The 17631-nt window shown below is 38.5% G+C and overlaps 1 protein-coding gene across 1 annotated transcript in view; it reads left to right on the top strand.

Moving 5' to 3' along the window:
• The window catches only part of ADAMTS20 (ADAM metallopeptidase with thrombospondin type 1 motif 20), a 181902-nt gene that overhangs the window by 135537 nt on the left and 28734 nt on the right, over positions 1-17631 (top strand). Inside the window, exons 30-36 of the mRNA XM_028123173.1 lie at positions 5227-5400; positions 5476-5646; positions 10547-10747; positions 11300-11429; positions 11644-11738; positions 11824-11918; positions 12437-12570. Of these exons, the coding sequence (XP_027978974.1) occupies positions 5227-5400; positions 5476-5646; positions 10547-10747; positions 11300-11429; positions 11644-11738; positions 11824-11918; positions 12437-12570 (1000 nt within the window). The remainder of the gene's footprint in view (positions 1-5226; positions 5401-5475; positions 5647-10546; positions 10748-11299; positions 11430-11643; positions 11739-11823; positions 11919-12436; positions 12571-17631) is intronic.

Genomic DNA, 17631 nt, shown 5'->3' with positions numbered 1-17631 from the left:
CAACTTAGGAAGATGACCTCAAGAATCTCACTCAACCCTGTTGCATCTAGAGTCACCTGATATCAACCACTTGCCTGGTTCCCCTTCTGTGAGACCCATCATTTTCTTTCTACTAGTTTAAGATCAGAGCTGGAACCAAAGTGATAGAAGTTCCAAAATCTCACCAACCTATTAGCTAGTGCCCCCTTCTCCCAAAGCCCCTGAAAAAAGAAAATTTTTGAAACTATATGCTAAATGTTAGCATTTTAGGTGAATTTGTATTTCTATAATTCCATATTTTCTATATTTTCAAAAGACATAAATCTGTATTTACATATTTTCAGAAATTTCTGATGTATACACATATATCTCTTAGAACCTAAAAAGATAGTAAATCTTAATTGAGTCCCCATAGCCACTGGCCAAGAACCCAGAGCCTCTTCTCTCTTCCCAAGCTATGTTCCTACCATTGACGATAGGCTGGAGCCCCAAGATGGGGAAGATGTCCTTTTTGGCTCTGGGGCTGAGCAGACTATGCATCTCACTGTCTTCTGGCTGGTGCAGCCACTCTGTTCTAACCTTTCTGTGTGCCTGTTCTCTCTCTCCCTTTCTTTTCTTTCCTGATACTTAAGAGGGCCTTTCTTTGAGTGGGCTGAGATGACTCACTCTCTGGTTTAAGGCATGTATCTAGAAATTTTCAAGGCAGAAATATCTCTGCAAGAAAAGGGAAGAAATGGGAATAGGAAGGGAGCAACAAGGGACAGTCACTTCCTGACATTGCTTGGAGAGGAGAAAACAGCTAAAGATGCTACATAGCTTGTACAGGTCACAGACCAAAAGTGTGTGTGCGCGCGCGCGCGTGTGTGTGTGTGCGTGTGTGTGTGTGGTGGGGAAGCACTTGAACACAGGTCTATTTGAGCTTTCCTTACTATAGTTGCTGTCATAATCATTTCATTATTATCATTATACATCAGCTCATCCTTATATTTCCTTAGCAACATACTGTCACTCTTAGGAGGGCACCTAAAGTCAACAATTGTAGATTGCCATTGCATCACACATAGTAATGCATTCGATAGAGATGTAAATTCTATGTTTTACTGAACATAGAATTGCAAGCTGTTTATATTTTTAAAACGTATGTTGCATAAATATAAGATATATATGGATTTTGCAGCTTATGGAATATAATGGTTTAGTTGATCATATATTAAATATGATGTAGTTGCTGAAATTACTAGCAACATATTAGGCTACATTTATGATAGATAGCATTCAAATCTTTGGCACAGATCCTGCTTACATTTTTGGAGCAGTGTCTATTCCAGAGGACCCACACTTTAAGAAAAGCAATGACAAATTTACCAAATCCCCAGAGAAGTACAATCAAAAGGTTACAAGTATTTTGTCGGTTCCATTGTGTTCTATTGCAAGTTGGAAAAGCTCTGATGATTATTGGCTTAAACTCAAAGACATTTCCTCTTTACCTAACAAAACTAGATCACTGGTTTTGGGTTTGATTTGGCCACTTTATAATGGCAGAGTGCTGGACTGGCATTTCTGCGATTTTATTGGTCAACTCCTATTGGTCAGAAAATAGCTCTCACTCTTTTAAAGCCTTCATACCTACCTTCATACTTTCTCCCATGAAAGTGAATATGGATTTGTTCTGTGTTGGGAAGGAAGGCAGATTCCGGAACATGGTAAACGTTTAAAGAAGACTATTCCAGCGCAGAATAGCTGAGTATTCGCTAACCTTAGAGTCAACCGAAAATGGAATGACTGCTTTCAGGATGTAGTGAATGTACCCGGGTTGAGGGTAGGAAAGTATGGGTAGGTTTGATGGCCCTTCGTTTACTAGTGCTGTAAAAGGAATTTCAAAATTGAAGAGAAATTGAAGTTACATATTCCTAGAGTCTCTCCTAACTCCAAATGCTCTACTATTGCTAATATTACTGCCTCACTATTGATTCACTTGAAATAAGGCACAGTTACAAATAACTATGAGGCAATCAAGACCTAAATCTTAATAAGAAATAGGAAATAATGCACCCAGAGAGAACATTGCATTTTAAATGATTTATGAAATAGCAGTTTGATGAACCTATTTTGACAATGCACATTCTAACATTTCTTTAAGCCTGCTCTCCAGTAGCTAAAATGTCTATAGTACCTGTGTGTTGGCTAGAATTCACCTTCTCCAATTCCACTGTCCAGTCTTTCAAGTGCCAGTCTGTGCAGTGTTCTAGTATATTACATGTAAATAGGATATTTGGCTGATTTTTCCCGTCTGAATTAAATTATGCAGTGTTGGTGAGTTAGTGTATTCAATCATTTATTTGTGTTGTAATTATAGTCTCACATTGCCTTCACATTAGATATCTGGATTTTTAAAAAAGATAATATGGAACATGCTTATAAGTATGTAGTTCTCTGAAGCTGTTAAATAAGGGTGCATATTTTAGAGTGAGAGGTGTACCTTGAGAATTCATGCTAGTAAGTCACTCGACGAAAGAGTGAGTAATCATATGTTCACAGCATCCACCACTGTAGGGGGACCTGGCTGGGCAAAGGTTCTGCTTTGGAAATATTGAATTTGAGGTACCTTTGACATATCTATGGAGAAAACACATGAAATTTCTGTAAATACATAGAACATTCTTGTAAACACATGCAAATGTAAATGTCAAAGTCAGAATTAGGATCAAGGCTGGAGAAAACAGATTTAGAAAATTGGTGCATAGAAGAAACCGCTCAGAGTGCTCACAGGGTATAAAGAGAAGCAGGTTATAAACAGAATCCCAGGATATGCTAACATTTAAGGCTTAGCTGAGAAAATGGTCAGTTAAGGACTCTGAGAAGGAGCAATCTAAGAAAAGTAGAGTACCCAGAACCTGAGGAGATTTCAATCACAGAAGCCAGAATGGCTCCACATAAAGTGGTCAATGCTGCTGAACGTGTCCATGAAATTAAGAAAAGATTTGAAACGTTTTTGTTGGACCTGGCAGTTATGGTTATTGATGACATTGGGTTAAGAATTATTTCATTTAACCCATATATTCTCTTTTCTGTTCAAATCTAAAATTGCATCAGTTTACTTTTTTGTACTCTTTTAAAAAAACTGAAAAACAAAAAGTTACTTGTTTTCTTCCAAGCAGTAGACCATTTTTTTTCCTTTTATGGAAGAGATCCACAATAGTAGTTACCCATGGTCACAGTAGATTTTTCTAAACATGTGCTATGACCAAAAACTATGGGGATTTTTGAATTTTAGAAAATTATATTTGTCTGCTAGAACTTCTTGCTAAGCTGTGTTTTGTGAATTATGTTTTTCCAGGAAAATTTTTTTTTCAGGTTTAGAGGCAGGAAGTTTTCCAAATGTAGCTTATATTTCTGAAATTATCCCTGGAAAATGTTTGCAGGAGCCTTATTTTATAGGCTAAACATTTTCACAAGAGGTTCAGATAAGCTAAACTACCTCAGACATTTTAGTCTACTTAACATTGTGCCCTGCATAAAACACATACTAAGTTATTTTTGTCTCCATACAATGGAGCTCTTTTTTGTGAAAACACTCAGTGGGGGCAAAATTCAACTGCCTAAGCATAAAATGAAGGTAAGTGTAAGCTATGTAGATAATACTGTTCTTCATAGGTTAAAAAATATATATATAAATTCTTTCAAGTCAGTGATTACTGCTTATACCCATTGCTTATACCCATTGCTTATACTGCTTGTAATTCTAAATTTTCAAGTGCATTTAGAGTGAAATGCTACAACAGTTTGCATGAGGAATTCAAGTCTACAAGGTGAACCAGGATCTTAGTTATTGCGGGATCTAAATATTTTTTCATTCATGGTAAATCCATATTCTGTCGATATACATTTATTGTTGTGGAAAAAGAAATTCGTCGCTCTGAGACTCCTGCAGAAATATAGAAATTGGTGAAGGACCTGATTTTTTTTAAAGACTTATTCATTTATTTTCAAGAGAGACAGAGAGGGGGAGAACAAATGAGGGGGGGCAGAGAGAAGAGACTCTTCAAGCAGACTCGCCGCTCAGTGCAGAGCTGACATGGGGCTCCATCTCACCTCCCTGAGATAATGACTGGAGTGGGAGTCAAGAGTCAGAAGCTTAACTGACTGAACCACCCAGGTGCCCCAAAGGACCTGATTTTTTACCCTTACAGTATCACGGGGAAAAATGATGAGACCACAGATATTCCTCAGTAGGACTTCCAATCCCTTCTGGAATCACAAGGGGTATAGAAAACCAAACTTGCAAATTAAATAAATAGCCCTGGGTGTTCTCCACACTTTATTAATGTTAGCACCACAGCTTTTGGTTGTAGCCAAGCTCTGTTGTAATATGACCTGGCATTCTAGAGCTGCAAAGGCCCTGAGAGTTTACCAACTCCTTCCCCATCCCCCTCAGCACAATGACAGCTGGGTGTCTGGAATCAGAAAGAACTCAGCTTCATCTTGCTAACCAGAAGCAGGAGCTCAGGCAAGTGACTTACCATCTCTGAGCCTCAGGTCCTCAGCACTGCTTGTCAGAGGTAGAGCTGTTATCAGGAATAAATGTATGGAAGTATTCTATGAAATTTTAGAAATAATACAGAATCTTCTTTGTGCACATAAGAAAAATGAGACCTGGAGAGGCTAAGACAAGATGGTCTAAGTTTACAGTTTATACAACCAGCTTCCCCAAGCACTGTCCATTGACAGATAATCATGAATCAACAGATTAGCAAATATTCGGATCCCCAAACTGTAGTAGGTGCTGCAAGTATAAAGATGAGTATAACACAATCTTGGAAATTATTGTTCCTTCGAGGGAGATTATGCATATAGCCTAAGGATTTAAATGATGTTTTAAAGCAATGTAGCAGAATACTTTCATTGTGCAGCAAGTTGAAAAGATATTAAGAACATTTCAGTCAGAATGGAGAGTTATCGGTTGGGATGGAGGGACTGAGACAACTTGTCATATAACTTGTCATAGTTTCCATAAGGGTTAAGTAGGTATTGCAAAATAAAAAAAAAAATATTTGCACATCTGTATAGAGGCTTCACACTAGACAGTCTTAAAAATTCGAATTGCATAATATTTTCTATCTAGTACCTGATGTAATGTTAGGTTATGTTTAAAAGAAACAAGAAAATAGGCCATGGCACTATTTTGCCATCTTTACGTAATTTGATATTTGTTAGCTAATTGTTCAAACCCTTTGGGCTTCTCTGTAGTGCTCTGTGACCTGCGGCGTGGGAGTTCAGCAAAGGGATGTGTACTGTAGACTCAGAGGCGTTGGTCGGGTGGCTGACGAAGTGTGTGATCCATCCACCCGGCCTTATTTTCAGCAGCAATGTTGGCGTCAGGACTGCAAACAGTACCAGTGGGTAGCAGGAGAGTGGCTGAACGTGAGTACTGACAAGCAAACTTTCAAAGACACTGCTTGAAAGAATGTGTTACTCATTTTGTCGTTGCACTTCTAGTGTTCAACATCATGTACCAAAACAGAGACACATCGGCAAGTGAAGTGCACCGATGCACAAAATGTTCAAGTGAACGAGAGCTTCTGTGATCCCTCAACCAGACCTCTTTCAATCAAAAAGTGCAGGAACCCTTCCTGCAGGTATATTGTGGTAACAGGAGACTCATCACAGGTAAGGCAGAGAAAGTTAAGACATTTTGCTCCTGGAAAAAAAAAAAACTGAGTCTCAAATTTGATGCAGTTGAAACTGGGTCTAAATTTACACCCGGGGGTTGGCCGGGGGGCGCGGGGGGTGGGGCGGGGGATGCCTGGCTGGCTTAGTCGGTTAAGCGTCTGCCTTCAACTCAGTTCATGATCCCGGGATCCTGGGATCAGCCCCACATGGAGTTCCCTGCTCAGCGGGGAGTCTGCTTCTCCCTCTGCCCCTCCCCACTGCTCACATGTGCTCTCTCTCTCTCTCAAATAAATAAGTAAAATCTTAAAAAAATAAATTTGGTATGCATATCAATCTAGGGAATGGAACCACTGACAGTTGGATGGTGCAGAGAGAGTAATAGCAACATGTATGTTAAACTCTAGTTCATTTCTGTTCTAGTTCAGTTCTGAAGTGTTAGTTGGGACCAACTGTGAAATCAACTACCAGGAACAGTTTGGCAAATTGGCCCTGAGGAGTTGCCTGCTTTTTAAAAACAGCTTTTTTGACATATAATTTATAAACAATAAACCACACATATTCAAAATGTATAACTTGCTAAGTTTTGATGGGTGTATACACCCATAAAACCATTTCTATATTCAAAATAAAGAGCATCTCCATCACCCCCAAAAGTTTCCTTGTGCTACTTTATACTTCCTTCCCCTTTCCCCTCTCCCTCACAACTATAGGTAACCTAATCTGTTTTTTTATGTTAGGGATCCCTCGTTACATTATTTTGCATTTTCTAGAGTTTTGCATAAATGGAATCACACAGTATGTACTATTTTTGGTCATTTTTTAAAAGATTTTATTTATTTGAGAAAGAGAAAGAGAGCATGAGCAGGTTGAGGGGTGGAGGGATAAGCAGACTCCCTGCTGAGCAGGGCACCCAATGCAAGACTCAATCCCAGGCCTCTCAGATCATGACCTCAGCTGAAGAGAGACGCTTGACCGACTGAGCCACCCAGGCACCCCTGTCTAATTATTTTGATGACTTTACATATTTTGAGATTGAGTCAGGTTGTAGTATGTATCAATAGCTTATTCCTTGTGATTATTAAATAATATTCTAGTATATGGATAGCTTCCAGGGCACTAATCTTCTGTGATGTCTGATTTGCCATTAATTCCCATCTTCTCTACTTTTCTTAATCTCAGACAGTGTAATATTTATCTTTAGAAGTTTGATTTCAGCTTTTGTAGTTCTTTCATGTCTCTACTTTTTGAATATGCTACAATTAGTAATAACTTTTTAATGTCTTTCTCTGCTAATTCTAACATCTATGTATGTGCATTTACAATTGAGAGAATTTTAGTATACTCTCAAGTTTGTGCAACCATCACCGTGATCTAATGCTAGAACATTTTATCACCCCAAGAAGAAACTCCATATATATTAGTAGTAACTCCTCATTTCCTTCTTCCCCTGAGCCGCAGAAAACCACCTACCTATATTCTGCAGCTATGGATATTCCTGCTCTTGGCATCTCATATAAATTGAATCATACAATATGTGGTCTTTTGTATATGGCTTCTTTCACTTAGCATGGTATTTTTAAGGTTCATCCGTGATGTAGTATATAGCCATCATTCATTCCTTTTTAAGGATGAATAATATTCCATTTTAGGGATATGCTATATTTGTTTACTCATCAGTTGATGGATATTTGGTTGATTCAATTTTTGACTATTCTGAATAATGTTGCTAAGAACATTTGTGTACGAGTTTTTTTATGAATGTTTTCAGTTTTCTTGGGCAAATACATAGAAGCAAAATTTCTGAGTATTATGGTAACTCTTTAATTTTTTGAGGAAATTCGAAACTGTTTTCCACAGTCACTGCACCATTTTGCAATCCTACCTATTTTACACTCTTGGAATAAATCTCACTTGGTCATCGTGCATAATCCTTTTTATTTGTTTCCGGAATTGCTTGCTAGTGTTTTGTCGACGATTTTTGTATCTACATTCATAAGAGATATGGGTCTGTAGTTTTCTTGTGGTATCTTTACCTGGTTTTCGTATGAGGGCTATAATGGCCTTGTATGATGAATTAGGAAGTATCCCTTACTCTTCTTTCTTTTGCAAGAGTTTTGGAAAGGTTAATGCTAATTCTTCTTCAAATATTTGATGGAATTTACCAGCAAAGATTCTGGTCCTGGGCTTTCCTTTGTGTAAAGTTTTTTGGTTATTAATTCAATCTCTTTGTTATAGTTCTGCTCTTTCTCTCTCCATCCTAGAGTGTATTGTTGCTGTTTGCTTGGTTAGTGACTTTTTTTTAACTCATTGTAAAGTTTGTATCCTTTGTCACATGTAGTCACTGAAGTTTTTGCTTGATTAATTTAATTGTGAGCTAATAATTGGATAGTGATTTCCTTACATACCTAGAACCAATCTCTAGCCACTGCTAAGAAGCTCTGTATGTGTAGGCACGTTTAACACTCAGTCAGGGAATTTACAGCTCTTCCTTAAGCTTAATGTCCTGTCTTTGTGCATAGCTTGGATGTCAGTCAGAGATGAGAGTGTAGGCCCTTCCCAGGTGCTTCCTGGGCACGTGTGGAGTCCTGGACAGGCGCACAACCTTATGCATGTCCACATGTTTCTAGATTCCTATGAATATATTGGAGCTTTTCAAAGCTGTTACAGACATTTCATTTCCCAGATTTTCCTTTTAAGCCTTTTTGACTAGCCTACTTTTTGCTCCATCTGTTATCCCTGCTCTGGAAGCTGCAAAATTAAACAGTGGCCTTTAATTGGGTTCAACAAATGCCCCTAGGGAAACGCTTTTAGCACTGGGCAAACTCTGAGTCAAGTCAAATAAAGATAGTCTTGCAAGCAGGATTTTCTAGAAAACCATCAAACAGTTCAAATTATGACAATTCTATGGAAAAGAGACTTTGAAGGATGTTCAACCCAGTTCCACCGCTCTTGTGGCTGCCAGGCTGCTGGTTTTTGCCATGTTTGCAGGACTGTTGAACCATGAGAGATGATGGACTCTGAAAAACAAACTGAGGGTTTTAGAGGGGAGGGGGGAGGGGGGATGGGTTAGCCTGGTGTTGGGTATTAAGGAGGGCACGTTCTGCATGGAGCACTGGGTGTTGTATGCAAACAATGAATCATGGAACACTACATCAAAAACTAATGATGTAATGTATGTTGATTAACATAACATAATAAAAAAAAGGACTACTGATTTTGAAGACTACTATGGAGCTAGAGAGGGAAGCATGGGTATAGGGTGAGTCAAAACACCATAAACCTCCCTCTTCATTCAGAGACAGCCTTGTTTTTTGTTTTTTGTTTTTTTTTAAGATTTTATTTATTTATTTGACAGAGAGAGATGCAGCAAGAGAGGGAACACAAGCAGGGGGAGTGAGAGAGGGAGAAGCAGGCTTCTCACTGAGCAGGAAGCCCGATGTGAGACTCGATCCCAGGACCCTGGGATCATGCCCTCAGCGGAAGGCAGACACTTAACGACTGAGCCACCCAGGCACCAGACAGCCTTGTTTCTTAAATAAATACCTCCTGGAATGCTGCAAACCTTTGGTTAATTTTCAATGTTCTGGGAAAGTTAATTCTGACAAATTTTGCCAGTTTCTTCATTGCTTTTATGGAGGAAAGAATTTTCAGAGGTCCTTACTTAGTTATTTTCACTCACCTTCTTGGTCTGTTTTGAGAGATGGATTTTTCTCCTCATTATGGGTTATATTTTCCTGCTTCTTAGCATGCCAGCTAATTTTTTTTTTTTGCCAGCTAATTTTTTGATTGCATGTTAGACATGAACTTTATCTTTTTGGCTATAGGATATTTTTTATTCCTATGCATATATTATGAGCTTCATTCTGGAATGAAGTTATTCTTTCTGGAACAGTTTGATCCTTTCTCGCCTTGCTCTTAAGATTTGTTAGGTCAAACCAGTGCATTATTTGGTCTAAGGTTAATTATTCCCCTCTCCTGTGGCAAGACCCCTTTGAGTACTCTACCTATTATCCCATGTATATAAAGTTTTCCAGTCTGGCTGGAGGTAATTGGCACTCTATTTGGTCCCATGTGAGTACCAGATACAGTAATTTCTGTCTTTTGATTGGTTCATTCTTTGACCTCACTTGGTGTCCTCACATGTGTGTATGCACCGGTCAGAACTCTGTTGTCCCCTTGTGTTTCCTTTTCTTGTTCCAAGACCTGGAAGCTCTCTCAAGGTAGCAGACTGGAGCAGTTATAGGATCACTTGTTTTATTTCCATCTCCCAGGTATCACTTTATTGCCTAGTGTCCAGTGTCTGAAAAGCCATTGTTTGATATATTTTTTCCAGATGCTTTTATTGCTTCAGGTTAGAAGACAACTTATTTCTTGTCACTCCATTATTGCTGGAAGCAAAAATCTGTTTGCCCATTTTTTGATCTTTAATTTATTTCTACATCACTTGCCTATTTTAGTCAAATGGTATTATACATCACATTATATGTTTTAAGATAAATGTATGCTAACTTATATATAGTTACTAGTAAGTTAAGGCTAATAACTATTCTTTATTTCAGGTAAGAACTCCTAATATGTTCCATTTCTCTGAAGTTGTGTCTACCAGGAGATAAAGCTTCATCCAATTAAACTATTCTTAGCAGTGTAATGGAAAACAAAACCAAAAAACATAGGCACTAAAAATAGACAGTCTAGCATGAATCTGCATCCTTTCCATTTATTGACTCAACTCTGGAAATGTTACCTAATGTCTCTGAATATTTGTTTACTCATCTGTAAATTGCGCTAATAAATGAGATTATTGTGGGGATGATATAGCCTAGTGTATAGGCAAATAGTAGGCTCTAGTTAAGTTTAAGGGCATCTTTTTCTCCCCTTATAATTGTATATTTTTCAGTGTGCAGGTAACTGTGGATTTAGTGGCCGACAAAGGATTACATATTGCATTGCAATCTGGCCTACTGAGAAATATAAGCTTCATCAACTTTGGCCTATAGACTATCGAGAATGTCCTGTGCTGCCTTCCCCTCAGGTTTACAAATGCAATTTTAGGAGCTGTTTGCATGCGGCCACTTGGAAAGTGGGGAAATGGAGCAAGGTCAGTATACAATTATGAATTGAAAACCTTTTGAATGAGATTCTCTAGGTGTAGAATGCCTGGTAATCTGCATGTCTAACTAGATCTCAGGGTTTTCTCTTATCCCTTCTGTCTATAAAGACCACTATCAGTTACTTGTATAAATATTTCTTTTTCTATGCTTCTTATAATCTGCTTATAAGCAGGGACCATAACTCATAACTTATTTCTGTTCCTCTGAGAGTCTTTCACGGTGGTTTGCATTTTGAGTAGATGCTTAAGAAATATTTATTGGTTAAGTAAAGAAGTAAATAGATCTAACGTATGAGTAATGAAAGTCATCGGCACTATATTCCATTTCCGATCGATAGAAAGCAAGTGAATATTGCTTTGCAATCCTAGCATATAACAATGAGAAAAACTCTGTAGTCTTAATAATCATCATTAATTAATGCATATCAAGGGATGCCTGGATGACTCAGTGGGTTAAACTTCTGCCTTTGGCTCAGGTCATGATCCCAGCGTCCTTTTAACCATTATATACTTCACCGCCAAACTGTATCCTTTTCACAGTGCTCAGTGACTTGTGGAACTGGGACAATGGAGAGAAGAGTAGAATGCATGGCTGAAAGTGGTTGGTCCAGTAACTTATGTTTAAAGCGTTTAAAACCAGATGCTCAAAAGAAATGTTACATCAATGACTGTAAGTAATAGACTTTAAAAATCTACCTAGTACCTAAGTGTTCCTAGGAAGTTTTAATTAAAATTTGAAGGTGAATATTTGTAGCAGTCATATGCTCCATAAAACAAGATGTTTGTTTTTTCAGAGTAGATTAATATTTGTGTGATTGAGCTAAATTCACGCTCTGCTTGTAATTTGTTCATTGTCCATAAGTTGTATTCACTTGTCCTTGAAGGTAAAACATTTACCAGCTGCAAAGAAATCCAAGTAAAAAACAACATTACCAAGGATGGTGACTATTACCTTAACATTAATGGAAGAATAATAAAGGTATTTTGAAAACAGTTTGCATTTGATTTTAACATTGGCTGTTGACTGGAAAAAGCTTTTCTAAATGTTTGCATTTTCCCTTTAGATCTATTGCGCAGACATGCACTTGGAGAACCCCAAGGAATATATATCATTGGTCAAAGGTGAAGAAGACAACTTTTCTGAAGTGTATGGTGTTAGGTATGGGATTTTTGGCTTATCTGTGGATTTTTATGGTCCATCAAGAGAATCAGAAGTTCCAGCTTTCAGAGTGACACTTGGGTATCTCACAAGTGGGACAAGTAATTTAGGAGCATGTGGACATATTAGGACCTAAACCAGATGTTGTCCATGGCTGTTGAATACAAAAGACTTGAGTATTAACATGTGTTCACAGAGAGATTGACTAAGAAGAATACTAAGGGTGAGCTGTGAAACAAGAGAAGAGTTTAAGAGTTAGGTGTATTTTAATAGAAATGAAGTTAATACCAGTAATAAAATCTAGGAGAACTATAGCTGAATTATTTTCCATAAACCATTCTTGAACTTCCCATTGAGAATTATATGTTAATCTTGAGTGATTTTTACTTCTTTCTCATTTAACTTACTGACACTATCACATTGAAGAGTGTATCTTCTCACTTCCAAAGTTTACCATTTATCTACATGATGGGGGAATTACTACATCTAATACTAAAAATATTCTAATGTTGTTTCAGACTACAAAATCCATATGAATGTCCTTTTAATGGAAGTAGGAGGCAAGACTGTGCGTGTAAAAATGACTACCTGGCTGCTGGGCACACTGTTTTCAGCAAAATAAGAATTGATCTCAATTCCATGCAAATTAAAAGTAAGTGCTGCATCTCTAAAATAGAACGTTTCTATTTGCTAATGAAATTCTAACAATAAGCTGGCATTAGGTGGTAGCCAGGGTATGGAGAAGGGCCTAGCATTGTACATTAATTACTTAATTTTTTTAAAAAGAACTTATTGGGTACATAATTCTTTTGCAATAACGGGGACCCTTAGTAAAAATGTAGTGGTAACAACAGTGATAAGATGCTGCCCTTCTAAGATATAAGCCTCTACCTTAAAATCCCCAATTACATTAAGGACAAGGAAGTTAATATCCTCAACATAGTTGTTAAGTCTTTTGCAGGGTTTAAAGTAATAATTAACAGTAGTTTCAGTTCACAATTTGTCAAGTATTTTCCCATAAATTGTCTCATTTGATCTTTTTTATAACTCTGTACTAGTTAAGGCAGAATTGCATCACATTGTTGCCAGTGATGAAATTAAGATGTACTTATAAAATTAAGTGACTTGTCCCAATTCATACAGTTAGTAATTGGCATTGAGAGTTAAGTCCCACCCACAGATCCCTGCTTCTGTACCTGGTGCCTTTCTAGAAAGTAATTCAGAGGGTACCTGGGTGGCTCAGTTGGTTGAGCGACTGCCTTCGGCTCAGGTCATGATCCTGGAGTCCCAGGATTGAGTCCTGCATCGGGCTCCCTGCTGAGCAGGGAGTCTGTTTCTCCTTCTGACCCTCCCCCCTCTCATGCTCTATCTCATTCTCTCTCTCAAATAAATGAATAAGATATTTTTTTTAAAAAAGAAAGTAATTCAGAGTATAATAAAATCAAAACATATTTATGGAACCTAATATACACTGAACATGATGCAGCCTTCCATCCTGGAACTTGCATACCTACAAGAAAAGGCAATAAAGTTCATTTCAGAAGCAGAAACTCTATATTGCAATTGAATCACCAGTACCTAGCATGGTCCATAAACTATAGAAAGAAACAAAAAATTTATTGAGACAGGGAATGCATGAGTACATAATCTCTATATCACAGTCACATGATGATGAACTGTTATTGTTAGTAATAATAGCTACCATTTACTGAACACCCACTGTTACTGCATCGGGGAAGCATTATACTGTTGTGTTTATGACTCTGGAGTTAGACCGTCTGGGAGTAAATTCTTTGCATCCATTTACCAGTTACGTGACCTGGGAAATACCTCTTTAAGCCTAAATTCCCCAATCTGTAAAGTGAGAAGCTGCCTCTCAGGTGTTTTTCCTTTCTTCTTTCTTTCCTTTTTTTTTTTTTCCTTTCTGTTGAGGATTAAAATATAATACTTGTAACATACCTAATAAGTGCCTTGCATATAGTAAATGCTCGATAAATGCTGGTTGTTATTTACTAATGTATGTTGTAGCATTGCTAAGTACATAAGGGGAACTTGGTAACTTATTTGCTGTTTATTAAGCGATTATATTTTGTTATTTTATCAAACAACTCTGCTATTTGCCGGGCATTAGGCTGGGCCCTGAGAATACAATGTATACATTTTCAACTCTCTGGTCTCTCTTTTCTTTCCTCCAGTTTGGGTGGCAAAAACGCAGTCTTGATTAAACATTTCCCCTGTGCTGCACTTGCAACATGAAACATGAGTGTAGCCCCTTATACACTGCCCTTCTGACTGATCTCCCCTTAAATGCATGACTACTAAGCTACATGCTGCTGGGGTAATCCTGTTGCCCTTCCCTAGTTCATTTCCACCCCCACACCCCTAAATGCCTAACTAACATCTCCTCTAGCTTCAAATTTCTAAAATTTCCAACACTTCCACTTTATCTACTCATTGCTGATGATCTTGCTTCTTGTCTCACTAAGAAAATAAAAACTACCAGAAGAGCTTTTCCACAACCTACCACCATCCCGTCTACAAGCTACCCAAATCTTCACCTACAGACTTTTCCTTCTCTCCTGCTTACTGTGGGTGAACTATTCCCACTCCCACCTAAGGCAACCCTCTCTTGTTCTTTAGTCTCATCACTTTGTACCTATTCGAGAACATTTGCTCAGCAAACTGAACACCCACTGTTACTGCATTGGGGAAGTTTTGAGAACATTTGCTCAGCAAACTTTCCCTTCCCTCTTAAATGACCAATTCTACCTCCATTTCGCCAAATCCAGTGACAAGTTCATGGTTTTCATCTTACTTGATTCCTGTCCTGGCGACTTTCTCCTGTCTTTTTCACAGTTTCTCAGCTTAACTGGTTACTCTTCATCTTCCACAACACTGAATGTTGAAGAGGTTTAGGACACAGTCATTCCTTTGGGAATCTCATTCTACTTATAGATTTCAAGGGATGGTCCCAAATGTATATCTTCAGTTTGGACTGTTACTCTAAACTCTAATATTCAGCTTGTGACCCAGCAAATCCACATGAATGTCTAATAGGCATATCAAACTCAATGTATCCAAAACTATACTTTCAGTATTTCTTCTCACATCCACTCTTTCTATCTCAAATTTTTATCATTTCAGGAAATGGCACGTATAATCTCCTGGATACTCCAGCTAAAAATCTAGCAACATCTGGGCACCTGGGTGGCTCAGTTGGTTAAGCGACTGCCTTTGGCTCAGGTCATGATCCTGGAGTCCTGGGATCGAGTCCCACATTGGGCTCCCAGCTCAGCAGGGAGCCTGCTTCTCCCTCTGACCCTATCCCCTCTCATGCTGTTTCCCTCTCTCTCTCTCTCTCTCAAATAAATAAATAAATAAAATCTTTAAAAAAAAATAAAAAAAAATCTAACAACATCTTAGCTCCTCCCTTTCTCTCACACCTACATGCAATCCATCATCAAATTCTGTCAGGTGAATCTCTAACATACATGCTACTATGGACTGAATCATGTCTCTCAACATTCATATGATAAAGCCCTAATCCCCAATGTGATGATATTTGGTTATGGGGAGATAATTAGGTTTAGATAAGGTCATGAAGGTGGGGCCCTCCTCATGGGATTAATGCCCTTATCAAAAGGGGAAAAGACACCAGAGCTCTCTCTGCCATAAGAGGAGACAGCAAGAAGGATGACCACCTGCAAGCCAGGAAGAGGGCCCTCACCAGAAGGTGACCATACTGGCTCACTGATCTCCCCCTTCCAGCCTCCAGATCTTAGAGAAATATATTTATGTTGATTAAGCCACAGTTCACGGTGGTTTGTTACGGCAGCCTGAGCTAAGACACATATCAAATATCACTTTCTCACTACCTCATTGCTACCACCTTCATCTGAGTCCACACCATTTCCGCTTGGATTATTAAGCCAACTAAAACTGTAGTATTCCTGTTTCAGTATTGTACCACTTTCCTACCTCCTGACCGACATTCTCAACAGAGAAGCCTGAGTAATCCTATAAAACAGAAGCCACATCATACTTTATACATTTCCACATTTCATCTTTTTAACAACCCTGAATGCTGATCAAAACTCTCCAAACATTTACCATCTAACTCAGAGTAAAATAAAAAATCCTTTCAGTGGTCAACAAAACTCAACATGACCTCCCCACCTCCATCACTTCTCTGCTCCCTCCTTGCACACTCTGCTCCAGACATACTTGTCCCTTTGCTGTTCCTTGAACACATCAAGCTTGCTCTCACCTTAAGGCCTTTTCACTTTGTTCTATTGGCCTGGAACAATTGTGCTACAGTTACCTGTATGGTTTACTCCTTCATTTTTGGGGGGTTTCTGCTTAGTTTCACCTTCTCAATCAGGCCATCCTGGACCACTCTCCACTCTTAAAATCCCTTTCTCTCCTTTTAACTGATTTATTTTTTTATATAGCAATTATCACCCCTAATATAATGTAATATTTACTTTATTACCTGTCTGACTCTGGTAGGACTCAGGTTCCATGTCTCTCTCTGCCACTGATATGTTCTTAGAGTACTTAAAATAATATCCAATTCACAATAGGTTTTATTTATTTTTTTAATTTTTATTGTTATGTTAATCACCATACATTACATCATTTGTTTTTGATGTAGTGTTCCATGATTCATTGTTTGTGCCTAATACCCAGTGCTCCAAGCATAACATGCCCTCTTTAATACCCATCACCAGGCTAACCCATCCCCCCACCCCCCTCCCCTCTAGAATCCTTAGTTTGTTTTTCAGAGTCCATCGTCTCTCATGGTTCGTCTCCCCCTCCGATTCCCCCCCATTCTTCCCCTCCTGCTATCTTCTTCTTTTTTATTTTCTTAACATATATTGCATTATTTGTTTCAGAGGTATGGATCTGTGATTCAACAGTCTTGCACAATTCACAGCGCTCACCATAGCACATACCCTCCCCAATGTCTATCACCCAGCCACCCCATCCCTCCCACCCATCCCCCACTCCAGCAACCCTCAGTTGGTTTCCTGAGATTAAGAATTCCTCATATCAGTGAGGTCATATGATACATGTCTTTCTCTGATTTACTTATTTTGCTCAGCATAACACCCTCCAGTTCCATCCACGTCATTGCAAATGGCAAGATCTCATTCCTTTTGATGGCTGCATAATATTCCATTGTATATATATACGTCTTCTTTATCCATTCATCTGTCGATGGACATCTTGGCTCTTTCCACAGTTTGGCTATTGTGGACATTGCTGCTATAAACATTGGGGTGCATGTACCCCTTTGGATCCCTACATTTGTATCTTTGGGGTAAATACCCAGTAGTGCAATTGCTGGATCATATGCTAGCTCTATTTTCAACTGTTTGAGGAACCTCCATACTGTTTTCCAGAGTCGCTGCACCAGTTTGCATTCCCACCAACACTGTAGGAGGATTCCCCTTTCTCCTCAACCCTGCCAACATCTGTCGTTTCCTGACTTGTTAATTTTAGACATTTTGACTGGTGTGTGGTGGTATCTCATTGAGGTTTTGATTTGGATTTCCCTGATGCCGGACGATGTTGAGAATTTTTCATGTGTCTGTTGGCCCTTTGGATGTCTTCTTTGGAAAAATGTCTGCTCATGTCTTCTGCCCATTTCTTGATTGGGTTATTTGTTCTTTGGGTGTTGAGTTTGATAAGTTCTTTATAGATTTTGGAT

Source organism: Eumetopias jubatus, unplaced genomic scaffold, assembly GCF_037043125.1.
Source record: "Eumetopias jubatus isolate StellerSeaLion01/CBP00866 unplaced genomic scaffold, mEumJub1_p1.0 scaffold_8, whole genome shotgun sequence".
Lineage (NCBI taxonomy): Eukaryota > Metazoa > Chordata > Mammalia > Carnivora > Otariidae > Eumetopias > Eumetopias jubatus.
The sequence above is the reverse complement of the archived record's forward strand: the minus strand, read 5'-3'. Positions and strand labels throughout refer to the sequence as shown.